At 38.7% G+C, this 15,625-nt stretch overlaps 1 protein-coding gene across 8 annotated transcripts in view; it reads left to right on the forward strand.

The window, feature by feature from the left end:
• mef2aa (myocyte enhancer factor 2aa) overlaps positions 1–15,625 on the forward strand; it is a 72,121-nt gene that overhangs the window by 53,335 nt on the left and 3,161 nt on the right. For 4 of the 8 annotated variants that reach the window (XM_088298403.1, XM_088298405.1, XM_088298406.1 and 1 more), the window contains 4 exons: positions 114–245; positions 315–449; positions 2,965–3,178; positions 11,443–11,627. In XM_088298403.1, coding sequence (XP_088154529.1) covers positions 114–245; positions 315–449; positions 2,965–3,178; positions 11,443–11,627 — 666 coding nt within the window. The remainder of the gene's footprint in view (positions 1–113; positions 246–314; positions 450–2,964; positions 3,179–11,442; positions 11,628–15,625) is intronic. The other 4 variants (XM_088298409.1, XM_088298411.1, XM_088298408.1 and 1 more) reach the window with 2 other exon arrangements.

A 15,625-nucleotide genomic window follows, 5' to 3' on the forward strand; every position in this document is an offset into this window, starting at 1 on the left:
CATGGTGTTTAAGCTGCCCATTTCACACACTGTTCACTCTGTTGTTCTCCAAAGCGAGAGACATGACTTGTCTTGTTTTGTGTTTATTTCCCAATTGTGCATCTTCCTTTCAGAAATTAAGAAACAAAGGCCATAATGACTGTGCTAGCCCCGATCCCGATGACTGTTTCGGGCACAGCCCCCTCACCGACGACCATTTCGGCAAACTAAGCGAAGAGAGCGATTTAATGTACAAGCGCTGCGGTGTAAGTACTTTCCTCCTGTCCCCTGCTGTTTTGTGTTGATGCCTGTCTCTATGTCGATGTTCACTGCAGGCGCTAAACAAGAAAGAACACAGAGGTTGCGATAGCCCGGACCCTGATGCCTCGTATGTCCTCACTCCTCACACTGAAGAAAAGTATAAAAAAATTAATGAGGAGTTTGATAATATGATGAGAAATCATAAAATCGTAAGTACTGTAAAAAAAATAAAAGAAACATTAAATTTTTTTTGTTTTGGCTTGGCTTTGTGTGCCACAAAGAATTTTCTCTTGATATGTTTTGTATTGTTTGTTCATTTAACATTATTCTCTTTTCGTTAACCTGCCAAAAATCTCTTTGAGAAATTTGCTTTCTTTTAAGAATAACGCCTCTACTCCTGGATTGTTGTATTGATTTTTGCCGCAAATGATTTGCAGAGCACCTTGATCAGATCACATCATATTTGTCCAGTTTTATACATTTTCCAAATTCATTAATTTGTTACAGCACATGAGTGCAGTGTTCATTCCACAAATATGGCAGTTTTTAGTCATAAAACACTCCTTATGTCGCAAAAAAATTTGACCCTCTCTTCTTTCTTTCTTTAATAAATTTAACAAATCTAGAAAATAAACTTAAAATTAAAAAAAAAACTTTTTTGGACCATTTTTCAATATTGTTCTTTTTATCATATCATATCATTTATTTATTATTTTATTTCCTACCACACTGTACCGTGTGTATGTAAATTTTGAATTCATAAATTACCTGCAACACTTTGTGAGATTATTTGGTAGTTTTACTTTTTTTCCTAAACAACTTGTATGGTTTTTACGTTGTCTTATTCTAACTTGCTCAACTTTAAGAGAAGTTACGGTGCTAGTCTTTCTCGATTATGCTCCGAGGATCCCTACAGAGGGTGTCTCCTACAAATTGTTTCGCAAACATTTTGTTAAATGGATGATAATTGAAAAAACAAATTACAAATATATATATATATATATATATATGTATTAAAACATATTTTTATATTAAAAATATTTTTGATTTGTATTTCTTTCATTATTATTTTGGAAACACAAATGACATCGTTATATTGATATTTTATTTCATAGAAAGTATGAACGGTTATGTAAAACTCATTGATTCTGTTGTTTTCCAGTATTTCCTCGCCAAAAAAAAACTAGCGATATTATATACTGTGTATTGATTGATGATGCAGGTCACGTTGACCCATGAACATTTTTCTTGAATGGCAACAAAATAAACATACCAAGAGGGTTATATACAGTATATAAGCAAAGCTTTTTAACATAACATTGAAGTGTGATCGTGACTAAATCTGTGTGATCCAATCACATGTGCTTACAATATGTTCTTTGTTCCTGACATCAAGAGCACCACTTTGCTATTAACAAAAGTCACAATAACGCACCAACTGACCCACTTGATATAGGCTGTAATGATTTATTTATTCATTTATTTAATCACTGACATGTGCCATTGTCATTGCCGCTTTGCAGTCAGCACGTGGTCACTAAATGCGTCGCCATTCTTGTAGCTGTCACAATCCGTCTTTGCTATGTTGACAAATGCACACGTAGATGCTTTAAAAGGCAGAATGTGCGCTTGCTGTGCTGACCGCTGCAATGTCAAAGTGGTCACCTGAATGCATGTTGTTGTTTTTTTTTTTTCTTCCAAGATTTGTCTGTTTAGTTTAGCATTGAAATTCTGTCTATTGTATTTATTCTCTTTAGTGTGTTTGTTGCCCAGAATGATTCATACGCTGGACTAATATTGAGTGAAAGTGAATTTCTAGTGTTTTTTTGTTTTTTTTTGGAAAGAACACAAGAAAACACTAAAAGAACTTTAGCTGTGGGGGTTTTATGATAGTCTTAGTTAATGTGCAACTTTTGTGGTTTTTACAGTAGATTAAAATGTTCCCTGTGCAGTTTTTTGCTGAATTTAACTGTTGTCTTTTTTTTCCTTTTTATTTTTTTTTAAACCCCCACAAGGTTTTATTCATGGTAGACTTATATTCATCTTCACAGTTCTGGGCTTTTGTTTTATCAACCTGTGAAAATATTTTGAGTGTACTATAATTTTGACCTTTTCAACTTTGGGTTTTTATGGTTGTCTGGTATTTCCCTGCACAACTTTAGTTATTTTATGGCTTTTTTCTAATAGTTGTAGCTTTTTTTCCCCTTTTTTTTTTTTATCGACACAACTTTTTATTAGCATTTTAATGGTTTTAGTATTTCATGCGCTGAGCTACCTGCAGCTCTTATAATGAAAAAAATCCTCAAAATTGTTTAAAAAGATTGTTAAAAGCATTGAAAGTGGTGGGGAAAAAAGGCAGTGGTGGAATTAAATACATAAAAATTCGGTACTCGTAGATAGGTTGTGGCTAGCGGATGAATCATTCAGGGCTTGACTGAATATGTCTGACATCTGTTTTTATATATCATAACTATTATCAAATACATTTTTGAACAGACCTTGATGATACATAAATTCCAAATGTTTGTTTCTGTTCTATTATTGTTCCTGTCACATGTATATCAGTCTGTTTTTTGAATCAATGTCCTTTTATTATATATAACAAACCCTCAAGGGGTAGCTCTCTGTTGCTAATACCATGAAAACCACTGATCATAATGATCAGACCTTTAATTGTGTTGGTGTGTAATTATCTGGATGTGTGTGTTGGTGTCCCTCTCGCAGCCCACAGCGTTGCCTCAGCAGAACTTCTCCATGCATGTGGCCGTGCCCGTGTCCAACCCCAATGCCATGTACCAGCCGGGAGGTTTGACTCTGGGCAACCAGAGCTTAGGGGCGGCCGCAGCCTCCCTCAGCGACAACGGGATGCTGTCCCCTCCGCAGTCCTTGCATAGGAATGTGGGCTCCAGCGGAGGCCCCCAGAGGCCCACCAGCGCAGGTGAGTTGGTGGACGACACCTTGCCGTCAAAAACGTGGCTGATCAAAGTGTCTCGTTCAATGCTGACACTGATTGACACTGTTGATTTATGAACTGTATCAACGAGGGTCTCTAAGAATCTTTGTATCCAGGGACCACTTAAAGGAAGAATTTTTTTTTTTTTCTTTTTTTCCTAGTGCCCCCTCACAATCATAATGCCAGGTAATCATATCCACCACGTGTATTCCTGGTACAGTAATTAAAAAATATTGATTTTGTAATCTGAAAGAATACGTGTGCATATACTACGTCAAGCACTGACCTGGAAATAATTCTGAAGATTAGGGAAAAATACTAAATGCAAGCATGATCTGATTTTCTAGTTCCAAGTACTGTGCGCAGATGCCATCTGTGCAGCGGAAATTGACTTTGGAGTTGGAAGCAAAAGTGATGATTTAAACACTCAAACTGGTATATAATTGAGAAGATTAGCCAGAAAAAAACAAAACTTTGTTTTCTAGCCCCAAAGAATTTGAAGTTAGTCGGCATCTTTTAAAGCTGGAATTTATGGTGGAGTTTTATAGGAAAGTGCTGATTTGATTTGACCCAGAAATAATTGGGAAGGTTGGAGGCGGGGTTAATTAAAAAAAAAATTTTGTCCCTAAGAAATTGAGCTAATGTGGTAATTAAAAAGCTGAAGTTTCTATAAATAACATACAAATTTCAACATTGACACTAATGAATTGAAATAGGGAAAGAAACGGAACTGATTTTCTATTGGCAACCAGACTTGGTCTGGACGTCTGCAAAGATGATGTTTGACTGAGTTACAATGATCTTACTGCTGTTTTGCAGTAACCAAAATGAATTGGTAAATGAAAACAGAGATTCACTGGGGGGAAAAAAATAATTGGGCGGAGTCCTGCATTTGTCCAAAAGAGCCTGATGCTCTCTGCCGTTGAGTGAATATCCCACCACATTCATTCAACAGGTGTTATTGTTTCTTTTCTCTCTCTCGTTCGCAACCTTTACCATCTGAGCGTTGTCTAAACGAGGTATCTTCTGATACTGAGTTGACTGCTGTTTTAATTTTGCTTTAACTCTTGGACTCTGGAACATTTAAAAGACTTTTAAGAGCAACCCGCATGAATGCTTTAATTCCGTAGTGCATAATTGGTGGCTCGCTGCAAGTGCAACATTGTCAGTATGCTGCACTTTGCTATCTGTAAACTTTGACGGGGGTCCTGTTATAGAAAATGTATATTCTTAACAAGTCAGAACTTAAACAAATTACTCTTTTGGTTGTCAGCCCGTTTCTGAAAACGTGTTTGTGTAATATCCTATATCTATCCTAATTGTGATGTCACACATTGAACGAGTGATTAACTCATCTGCCTCCCTGGTTCGAATTGAAGACACAATGAAAACAACAAACAAATCTTCAAAAACATTTTTTATTGTATAATCTTTATTTTCAAGGCTAGTTTTAAAGAATCGATTTTACTTTTCATCACCCAATATTGATTCCTAAAACCTAAAATTGACTCTTTAACTCATTCAATCCAAAATACGTATATACACGTTTTCAAATTACCGAGTCCCCGCCTCCCAAAGACGTATTTATACGTCTTAGCGTTTTGCGTCAGAGCTCCATGTTTTTAAATCTTTAGAACACAATATTGCTAGGCCTTGCAAAATCAGTCAAAATCCAAAAAATAGTACTGTGATTGAGGTGTTTCTTCTTGCGAAACGGCTGGTATTAAATGAGTTAATAGGTATTTGCCCATAAATTCATGTGACTTCTCACATCACGTCCGATCTTGTCACTACACGAGAGAAGCGTAGATAAACAACATGGCAGGAGCACTGAAATCAGCACCAACAACCCTGAAGGCAGATATCTGGAATTTTTGGGGTTTTTGAAAAACACAAAAACAGCAGTGAACTGAAACTTTGTGAGACAGTCACAGGAAAGTCCATGTCATGAGTTTACAGTGTGTTTTGTCACTGGAATTTATTTAATTTAATATTTATTGGCAAGTCATGTTAAAAAAACATCAATAATTAATATAACTACATTGGGCTGTATTCTTAATGTGAATATTCACAATTTTTAATGCACTAAGTTAGAGCAAGAAGTTGGCAACGTCGGTTCTTTAGAGAATGTCTTCCATATAAGTAAAATTGGCACTGCTTGAAATCTTTATCAGAATTAAAAATTAATCCAAGTGCATCAGAATTGAATGGAGTCTTTTTGACACAAATCAACTTGATGCCACATACTAATGGCGACAGCAGAGTTGCATCACACAAAAGTTGCCATGTCATAGTTCTTCTTACTCTACTAGTTCTTCCTCTTCTGCTATTTCTTCTACGTTCTTTTGGTGGTTGGCATATTCTTTCTGTGAATTACCGCCACCTTCTATGAATGCTATAAAGAAGATGGCCATTATTGCAACTACCACAACTACTTCTACTTCACTCGTTTCAAACTCAAGGCCCCCGGGTCAAAACTGGCCCAGCACAGTATTTTATGTGGTCTGCGAAACAAAATAAAGCATGCCAACTTCCATAATGCTTGCTAAAAACTATGCCAAAATTTCCAATTGGCATACGTCGTAAATGGGATTGTAAATTGGGACGTTGTATATACGATGTATTTCTTTGTTAACATTATTATAGTAACTTGAAGAATAGTTTGAACAAACTATTATTGATCCAGTTCAGGGTGTACCATGCCCCTCTCCCAATGGCAGCTGAAATGGGCTCCAGCACGTGAGACTAAGCGGTTCGGAAAATGAATGAAGGGTATCAGAGTCATAACAGCCGGCGAAAGAAGTTAACTACAATGCGGCCATTGACAAAAATGAGTTTGTCCGCCTTGTTCTACTTTGTTCTTCTTATTCTTCTGTCTTTTGGCATTTGGCAAATACTTTTGGTGCATTACCGCCGGTGGGAAGAAGGTGGCGGTAATGTACAGAGTCAACATGATTGGGGAATGGAGATTTTGGGTTAATATTATTATATATAAGTTGCAACCGAGTATAAATCATAGGATAAGACAAACTTTGAAAATTACTGTGACGTATAGTCTGAAAAATACGGGAAATTAACACAACAAATATTACTAGATAGTATTGATCATATAAATACTTGGTGAGCCAGAACCTTGATGTAAAGTCTGCTAGAATTTGACATCCTTGGGGTATATTTAACAAAATGAATTTTATTTAAATTAAGACACCTGGGAACTATTATAAATCCAAACATATCTCCTATCAAACCTTTCTCAATACCGCTTTTGTTTTCTAAAACTGCCCCCTCCACGTCAGAGACTGATATTAGACCTTGCCTTTTACAGACTGTGAGGATAGATCTACACGACATGATGTTCTTGTCTTGTCGAGAACCCTTGACACATGCGCTGCTCTTTCTTTTTGTGTGTATGTGTTTGCGTGCATGTGCATGTGTGTGTGCGTGTGTGCACGAGCCATGCAGATGGTTAATCATATCACTCTGCGCATCTCATTAGGTGGCCTGCTTGCTAGCGCCGAGCTCTCAGTGCCAAGCGGCGTGGGCTCCGGCCCAGCGGGTAAGTCCTTCCCGAAGAGATTTATGTGCTCTCTGTAGCTCTGCCCACTGGACCTCCTGCTTAGCACTTGAGCTTGGATGCTTTTGTTATCCATCTGTGATTGGTTCAAGACAACTCAGCCATGGATTGGGGGGGCTTTTTTGTTTGGCTATAGAGTCACAACATACTCAGGGACTGCGTTGTGATGTGCTTGTTGTACACACGCGTGAGAGTTTGGACGTGGTTAATGAATACAGCATTTCCTTTAAAACACCCCCCAACTCCCAGCCGAATCCCCCCACGGTGTTTCCTTCCCTGCGTTGACAGGTGCATCTACTCTCACAGGCCTTGTAAGGCTGGCCAGGGCCCATAAGATGCCCAGACCAGCATAACCCTGGTGGTATTCAGGCCACGATATCCCTCTAAGTCCTCGGTACACAATGACCGGACAGCCTGTCATGGCTGCAATGTGCTGTTTGAGGGGCAGTGGCAGGTGGGCTTTTAACTCTTTCCCTGCCACTCAGCTTGCCATAAGGGACCCTCGGCGTCTTAGTGCAGATAAGATTATATAGTGGCAAAAAAAGTCAAAGGTCAAGATGTTATTTGTTTCAGGATGCTGGTCAACCGCAGGATAAATTGAATTTCCAGCGATCAAACAGATGTAATAAGAGGTTAGACCAATGATGCAGTGCATGCTGTTGGTTAAGTGCATGTGCACACCGCCCATGCAGCTTTGCCCACCAAGATAATGACATGAGTAGGGAGGTTAGTGGGGCAGCAACAATTGTACAACTTTGGGGGTTTTTATGCAAGCCGTTTTTTTTAACCTACCTAACTTATATTTTCACCAGTGACTTTACATTAATGTAAATTTAACCTATGCAACTAGTAGGATTTTCTTATTTTCACATGCCCAACTTTTGGAGTTTTTATGGTAGTTTTATTTCAAACTGTGTGATTTAGGGGAATTTGGCCTTCTTCTTTTTTTTCAATCATGTCTTTTAACGTATAAATATGACCAACTTTTTTTTCATGTATTTTTATGCTAATCTTATTTTTAACCGGCAAACGTTCAGACCAATTTTACGAGCAAGTGTGTGATGTGTAGCGACAAGACGGTGCTTTATTTCCTACATTATGATTATGAGGTGACAATGAAGCCCTGCTGTGGTGTTACAATTCAACACTGTGTCGGTAACAACATCATGGCTGTTTTTGCGCATGTTTTGCGCTGTGGTCGAAAGCGCGAGGCAGCGACTTGCAGCTGTTGTTTGTACTAAGTGCCGTCTCCCTCCGGCTTCACCGTCAAATGACCATTCCTGACATAGTTGCCCCTTTTCACAAGTGGTAATACAGTAAACCCCCTCTATTTACGGGGCAAAGGAACCAAGCCTTACTCGATATAAATGATCTGTTGTCCTTCCAAACATGGTTGAAGTTTGAATGGCATATGATACTTAAATTCCCAAAAGGTGAACTGATCTGCCCTGAGCCCCTCCCCAACACACTTCCGTTGGAAATTATTAATATGACACAGTATTCCATCCCAGAGATGGACTGATCCGTCTGTCCGGGACGGAGGCCGGACGACAAGAGGTTATAATTTTTTTTAATAAGGATGAAAGTTTTATGATGGAAGGTGCCCAAGTCGCGGATGGACTGGCATAATAGGCTAAAGTGACCATCTTGATAATCTCTGATTATGTTGGGCCATGGCTTTAGGACATCATGAACGAGTACCCAACTATCTGAGTAGTTGAGTTTTTCAGGAAATAACTGAGTTTAGATTTCACAGAAAATAGGTGAAGACGGATCTACGACTCGGCAGAGATTTACTTTATAACCACAGCAAAAGCCTTTACCAGCCCGCGATTGTTGGAGTGCCAAATGGTCGTCCCTCCTCACCATCAGTAGATTTTTGCTGGACTAATGTCCACTTTCAAGCAGCTTCCCTGTTTGGAGCAGTGGTGACTCATTTAATTACTGGGACATGCTTTTCTTCTTCCACGTCGTCGTCTCACAAGCCGCCGTGCGTAATGTCGGGGAACAAATATATTTCCCTCTTTTGTTCTCTAAATAGCCATCTGCTGCAGCTCCTGTCTAATTTTATATCAATACCCCAGTGAGCCATTCACCAATGGAGCTCAACAATGTTCACGATTACACCCTAAATTGCACCCCTGTCGTTTTCAAATGCAAGTTGCGGTGACTCAGCAGTTGAGAGGAGCAGAGCATGTTTTGTAGTCTTGGTGTTATGGAAGAAAAAGTCAAGTCAGTGAATGGGGGTAAAAAAAGTCAAAAGTAAACAAACATGATTTACACTGCAGTTTCGCATGCCTGATTCCAATTTAATGGCCATATCCATTTTTTTTTTTAATTTTGAACTATTGTACATTTGTTGTATGCATATTACTAATGTAATAATGTGTATATAATGATAAGGTCATAATGTAATGTTGATATGTGTTTAAATGCACCTGCTAATTGGTCAAGGAGTGTCCGTCTGGCCTGTGGTGAACAACAAAAAGGCTGAGGGTGTTGTGCTACTTAATTCTGACCCCTATCGGAATAAATACCAGTGATGCAGAGATGCTAAGAGCATTTCTGTGAGTATTTCACTTTTCATCCACGGCACATGCACTGTGCACATAATAACGTAATGGGATTGCACAGCATAGCATTTATTTGCATATCATATAAGAAGTTTACACCCCTAAATAGAAACAGGAATACAGATCTATTCAACTATAATAATACTAACAAAAGTTGGTCACAATTTAATGGTAAACAATTTCGGCCCTTGAAAATGGAAATAAAGAGCTTGTTGAGAGTTGCCCAGAAGAGAGCACAGGCGTGCCAAATGCAAATCACTGCCATCTGTCTTCATGACGAAGGTGCGTACGAGTCTTTGCCGGTTTCAAGTAGAACGCCAGCGCATCCATGGCAGCATCAAAATAAATTTTCTGTTTAATGGTGGCTTCAGGTTATTCAAGTTGATACAGATACAATTCATATCTTGTATCACTCATGCAGTTTTATTGTTGACAGCCTCGTAGTTGAATAACCAAGTAGCGCCGCTCATTGATTTGCCTTGAAAGGCTTGTTTTCACCGCTTGTCAGAGCGTGGCTATTTCTAGGGGCCATCTACACAGCAGTTAAACTCTGCAGTCAATTCTTACGTGATCAAAGTCGCAGCTGACAGCTGCTTGTGTACATACTGTTGATTCAGCTGTGAGATACCATTATGGTCTTCATAACTGTTTATTTGAGCGGGAATTGTCACGCGGTCCTTATCGTGCGGCTATTGTTCCATTATGTTCCTAACGCAAAAGAGTCTCCCGGTTGCGGTCACACACGCAGTTGGTCGTGCCGCACACACAATAGAAGTCAAAAGTCAGCGACTTGGTGAAGTGTTACTGATCTGTTGATGCAGTGTCAGATACCATTCATTCTTTCTTCCCCTTTAGTTTTATGTAATACGATAGCTTTACTCCAGGCTCTGGGTGACTTAAAGGGGCTTTAAAGTCCTATCTATCGTATTTATCGGAGTACAAAGCGCTTGATTTATTTTCATCGTTTGGCGGGTCCTTTGACTTGCATATATTAAAATTTGAGCTCGGTCTGGAACCTAAAATCCCTGTTCCCTAATTATGTTGACGGCAGCAAAACAGTAGCATGGGTTGGATTTGAAATTTCTGCTCCTAACTACATAAAAGTGTTTTGTTTTTAGTTTAAAATGGCTTACCTTAACTAGAATCTCCATGTCGCATTGCGGTCAAAAGTAGACTCCTGGGCAGTTATTGCGCCATTTGGTTCTGAGTAAAGCCTTCCCTTCTTAAACCAGTGATAATATGGGCAGACGGTCCCTACGTTAGTTGTCGTACGAAGCGACAACTTCTTCTTCTATTTCATCGTGTTCTTTTTTGGCTTTCCGTAGTGAGAAGCGGAAGTTTCAAATCCAACCAAAACTTGTTCGCTGTCATCAACACGATGAGGGAACGAGGGGGTACGTGCTCTCATGTTCTTAGTTTCGGTTTTTGTAAAATACATTTCCCCAATAAATGTGAATTATAGTCCAGTGCAAGTTTTTTTTCTTCGAGATAATGCACTTTTTGACTGATGCAACTCATACTCCGAAAATCATGCTAAATATAACCAAAACCAACATTTTTGGAATCTATTAACATCGTTATAGACGTAAAGGTACTTTTTCAGTTTTAGATAAAACAACCGTGTTTTACAATGTTTTGGCAATGCTAACTTCACAGTAAATGTATTTATTCAGTGAATGTCTTCAAAAGTAAATGTGTGCGCGTCAAAATGAGAGTCCAGCGTGTGCGTGTTCATTGTCTTTTTCTTTTAATTGTTTTCATCCGGCCATAATGGTTTCAGCTATTTCTTTTAAGCGGTCACGGTACATTTGCCCAGAAACTGCCCCTTGTCTCCAGACGTAAAAAGAAGCCACTTAATGTAATCATTCACACTAAAAAATAAAAGGCTCATCAATTTTGAAATGGACATTTTATTTTTGTAACTGTTCGGGATAATTATCCACGTCCATTAAAACTTCCCAGAGGGTTGAAAACACTTAACGCCGCGTGGAAAAAAAACAAAACAAGTCGAGCCGCACGGTCGCCTTGATGACGACGATGGTTGCCGGTCACGCTTTGTGCTTTTTGACGATGTGTGGCTGTTGCTGTGTTTGCCTCTGCAGGGAATGGCTTCACCAACTCCCGGGGCTCCCCGGGCCTTCTCTGTGCGCCCAGCGGCAATGGCCTGGGTAAAGTCATGCCCACCAAGTCACCGCCGCCCCCCGGAGGGAGCATGGGGATGGGAGGCCGCAAGCCGGACCTGAGGGTTGTCATCCCTCCGTCGAGCAAAGGGATGATGCCCCCGCTGGTGAGTAGATGGGCTCTTAATATGCACCACATTGACTAAAGTATTGGGCGATTACAGCTACAGGCTGTAGCAAATGGAAGTCCTGCGTCTTTATAGTGAGTTGATGAAGTGAAAACATGAGACTCAAAATATACGACCTCAATTCAACTTTATTTTTTTTTATTAATGTGTTTTTTTTTTGTTTTTTTTTATTAATGTGCTTTTGATGCATGGTTTTCACCATTTCTGTGCTCCGGCATCCCATGTTTTGTGCAATGCCAAAATTCATTGATTAACAGGTGTGACACACTCTGTTTATTGTTTTGTATTAGATTTAAGAGATTTTAACAGATCTGTTTTTGTCAGAAAGATTCCTACCCGGACGGCGTGCTGCTCAAGTGCCATAACGCTTAATCAGTTATTCACAGTTAAACACCAGGCTTTGTCTAATCTTGATAATGAAGATGTAGCGCAAGTTGACCACACGGAACACCTGGGGCTTCACTTGATTGTTTTATTCTGGATTTATACCTCAGGTCCAAGTGTCAGATACCCGATTTAATGTCTGTATTTATCTATTGCCACATGCATTGATACAGGACATAACAAAAAATAAGATTATACTGAAAAAGTAGAAATTAAATTTAAATGACAAATGGAACGGATGACTGAGATTTCAACTTCACTTTTACATTTAATGAAGATTTCATGGTTTCTGGTCTTAAATTCTATTATGTTTCTCATTTTCTTTATCACATGGTTGGCCCTCTTGAACTCTCTCCTAAAATGTGTAAAAAGGGCACCAACAGATGGCAAGGCATAGTCCACTATTCAAGCTGAGGCAACATTCCGGTAACACGTCCTGTCAAAACTGTGGCTTTGAAAAAAAATTGCACGTCACTACAATAATGCAGTTCCGCCCCAATTTTTGTGGCCCTTTTATTTTGAAGCCCTGACTGACTTACTTCTGACAGGATGTCGAGGATGCAACTGGGATTATACTCAATTAATGAAATGCTGGATAAAGCTCACTCAACAAGAAACAAAGGCAGTCACAGGCACTGATTAATTCCAGGAAATCAGTGGACGAGTAATGATTTTTTTTTAATTACAGATAAAATTTTGATGAATAAAATTTGTTGATAAGTCAATCATAATAAAAATTGGTTTAAATGAGAGTCCACGTTGTTCCAATGACCAGTGGGCACATTGGCAATGTTTTTTTTTATAGATACTTAATTCTCAAATGCAGATTATATGATCAATCAGTCACTTTGGCAGATATTGGATACTTAGCAGTATTATAAGTAATGTTTTTGCTCTTTAAAGCTACCTTGACACGTTCCCATTGAGCGGAAAAAAAAAAGAATTGTCACTTGAACCATGCCATGTGAATCCTGCTTGATATTCAAAAACATGCGTTCATTTTAAGAATTGTCCATTAGGGTTGGAGTTTAATTGACTTTAGATTTCCAATTAGTCATACATATTTGCTTGTAGCCTCTGTGTTCCAAACTGGAGAGAAGCAGGATGTGTTTTAAGAAGCAGGCTATTCGGTCATGTCTGAGCCATTCAGACGCTCAGCTTTTCAGAGGTTGGCGGCTGTGGCAGGTCTGCAGACAGCCTGTCATTAGACCGTAATGGTATTAAATTAATCACATCTTGGCTTGACAGAGTGTAGATGAAGACTTAATCAGGGGGCCCAGGGTGTGAGCCAGATAATATCTTGTCGCCCTTGTCGCGTCTCACTCATGCTATTGATTGAGTGCCTTTATTAAGGCAGCCCCGGTCCGGGGAGAAATGGACTCGGGCACGTTACAGAAGTAAGTAGAAGTAGCGTTTCCTCAAACAGAGTTCCGATGTCTATTTAGTCGTCTTCAGAATCTGCCTGGCATTTATTTGAAGGTGACTACTGGATTTCAGAGGTGGTTTAAATTATGAATTACGAAATACATTTTCCAATGTTAATCTGCCTGTTATTCGTTTCCTGATCGTATACGTTTGACTCAATCATCGTATAAAATGTATAGAACAAATTCAAAAGTACCAAAATGCTCACAAAGAACATTACTTGTATGGCCCACTTTGTGTGCTCGCTTGTTGCAATCTGTGCTGTCGCTTGTCTTTGTTGCGGGCCTCCAAAAGACTTTGCAACTCTACCACCCTCGCAAGCCATTCACACATCGCTCCATTGTTGTGGCCACGCGTGTGAAGTCAAGACGCATCACATCTGGCGCTTTTTGCTTTGGCAGTGTCGGAACCAACAAAATGGCTACTGCAGCACTTTTGTCAACTGGTGCGTTTGTTATCCTCCCCCTTGTAACTCTTCTCCCATCCTTTGCTCTGTCGAGGGCAGTCAGAACAGGAGGCGGAAAAGGATTTGGTGAGTTTTTTCCTGGGCGATTGGCTGACTTTGAGGCATAGTGCTCGGACTCGAGATATTTTTAAACATGGTACAGACATTTTCAACATCTAAACTGTTTTATGACCGGGAAAAAAATCTGCAAGTGTGTTCTTACTGGTCTTAGTGTGTGGTGTACTCCAGATGTCCAAAACAGCACATCACACACATACCATATTTCCACAGACAATCACTCGTGTCCTCCCCCGAACAAAATGTTGTCTTACCAAGACTTTGACTCAGAGAAGACGAGTATTTTCCTCCCGAAAATGCGATCAAAAGGAAATTCCAAACTGGACGAGCATCGAGCAATCAGATTTGGGTTTACAACTTTTCTTCTTCCTTTTATCTAGTCATTTTAAATTAATAGTATGGTGAATAGGAAGACATCTGACAAGCAGGCCTTTGCTGTCATTGTTGGGAAGATGTGAAAATGCTCCAAATCAGACAGGTTACTGACACGTGTATACTCTGCATTAGTATGCTGTTGAGAAAGAAGTCACTTTCTTTCCCTCACTGCATGTTTTGGCATTCTGGCTCGTTTCTCGGTGTAAGCATTTTCAGAACAACACTCAATGGTAGATATATTTTTTCATCAGGAAGATGTGACATCATCTAGAATGAGGTCATTGTGTCAGATACATGTTGAACTCATCTGGCCTTAGAGTGCTCGAACAATGCAAGGAAGCTGACAGCATGGTGATGATGATGATGATGATGACACTATGGCATTTGCACACGTTTGTTACATCACATTGGCCATCATGTCTGCTATTGATTGTACAGCTGCAGTATGCCATTTGGTGTAGATTTCACGACATTGTGTTAAAATACAACCTAAAATGCATATCACACAAATACAACCCAAGATGTATATTCCATACCACTCATTTCATCCGAGTCCCTTTTGTACTTGATGTTTTAAACAAAAAAGTTGAGAAACGTGATATTTGTTTTGGATCAAGTTAGAGCATGAACATAGCAAACTAGAGGACTGCAGCACCACCGTGTGGTTACAGATATTACATCCATCGAGAATCCAGTTGAATAATGCCATGCCATAATTCACCCTTGATAGTTCTTAGATTTACCTTTTTTTTTTTTTTTTTTTAAATCTTTTTATATTTACATCAAATCAATTCCCGTGAATTTTATAAATTTCCCAAGCATGATATAATATGTTTTGTAAAGTGGCATGTAATATTTTTTGTTACCCTTGCGATACCAGGTTAGTAAAATGTATTGTTTATTATTTAATCATTGTTGTTATTGTTATAATTGTTGGTGTTATTGTAGTTGCCAATGTTTTATGTACCGTTCAGATAAATATACAGTGTATTGTAATTAATATTTTAATTTGAATCACATTAATTAATAAATAAATACAAGTATATAATAAATACTTATACCTATAATACATATTTATTAATTGATATCAATTAAATTTTTAATGAAACCAAATTACAAATTCAGCTAATGACAAAATAAATATTTATTTTTTTATATTAATGAATATGACATTAATAAATGAATAAAATGTAAAATGTTGATATATTTAATGGAAAAATGTCCAAAAGTAACAACTTTTGGAATATTAATGATCCACATCGAATTGCAC

The sequence above is a fragment of the Idiotropiscis lumnitzeri genome, chromosome 6 (assembly GCF_059441095.1).
Source record: "Idiotropiscis lumnitzeri isolate Australia: NSW breed Sydney's pygmy pipehorse chromosome 6, RoL_Ilum_1.0, whole genome shotgun sequence".
NCBI classification, from domain to species: domain Eukaryota; kingdom Metazoa; phylum Chordata; class Actinopteri; order Syngnathiformes; family Syngnathidae; genus Idiotropiscis; species Idiotropiscis lumnitzeri.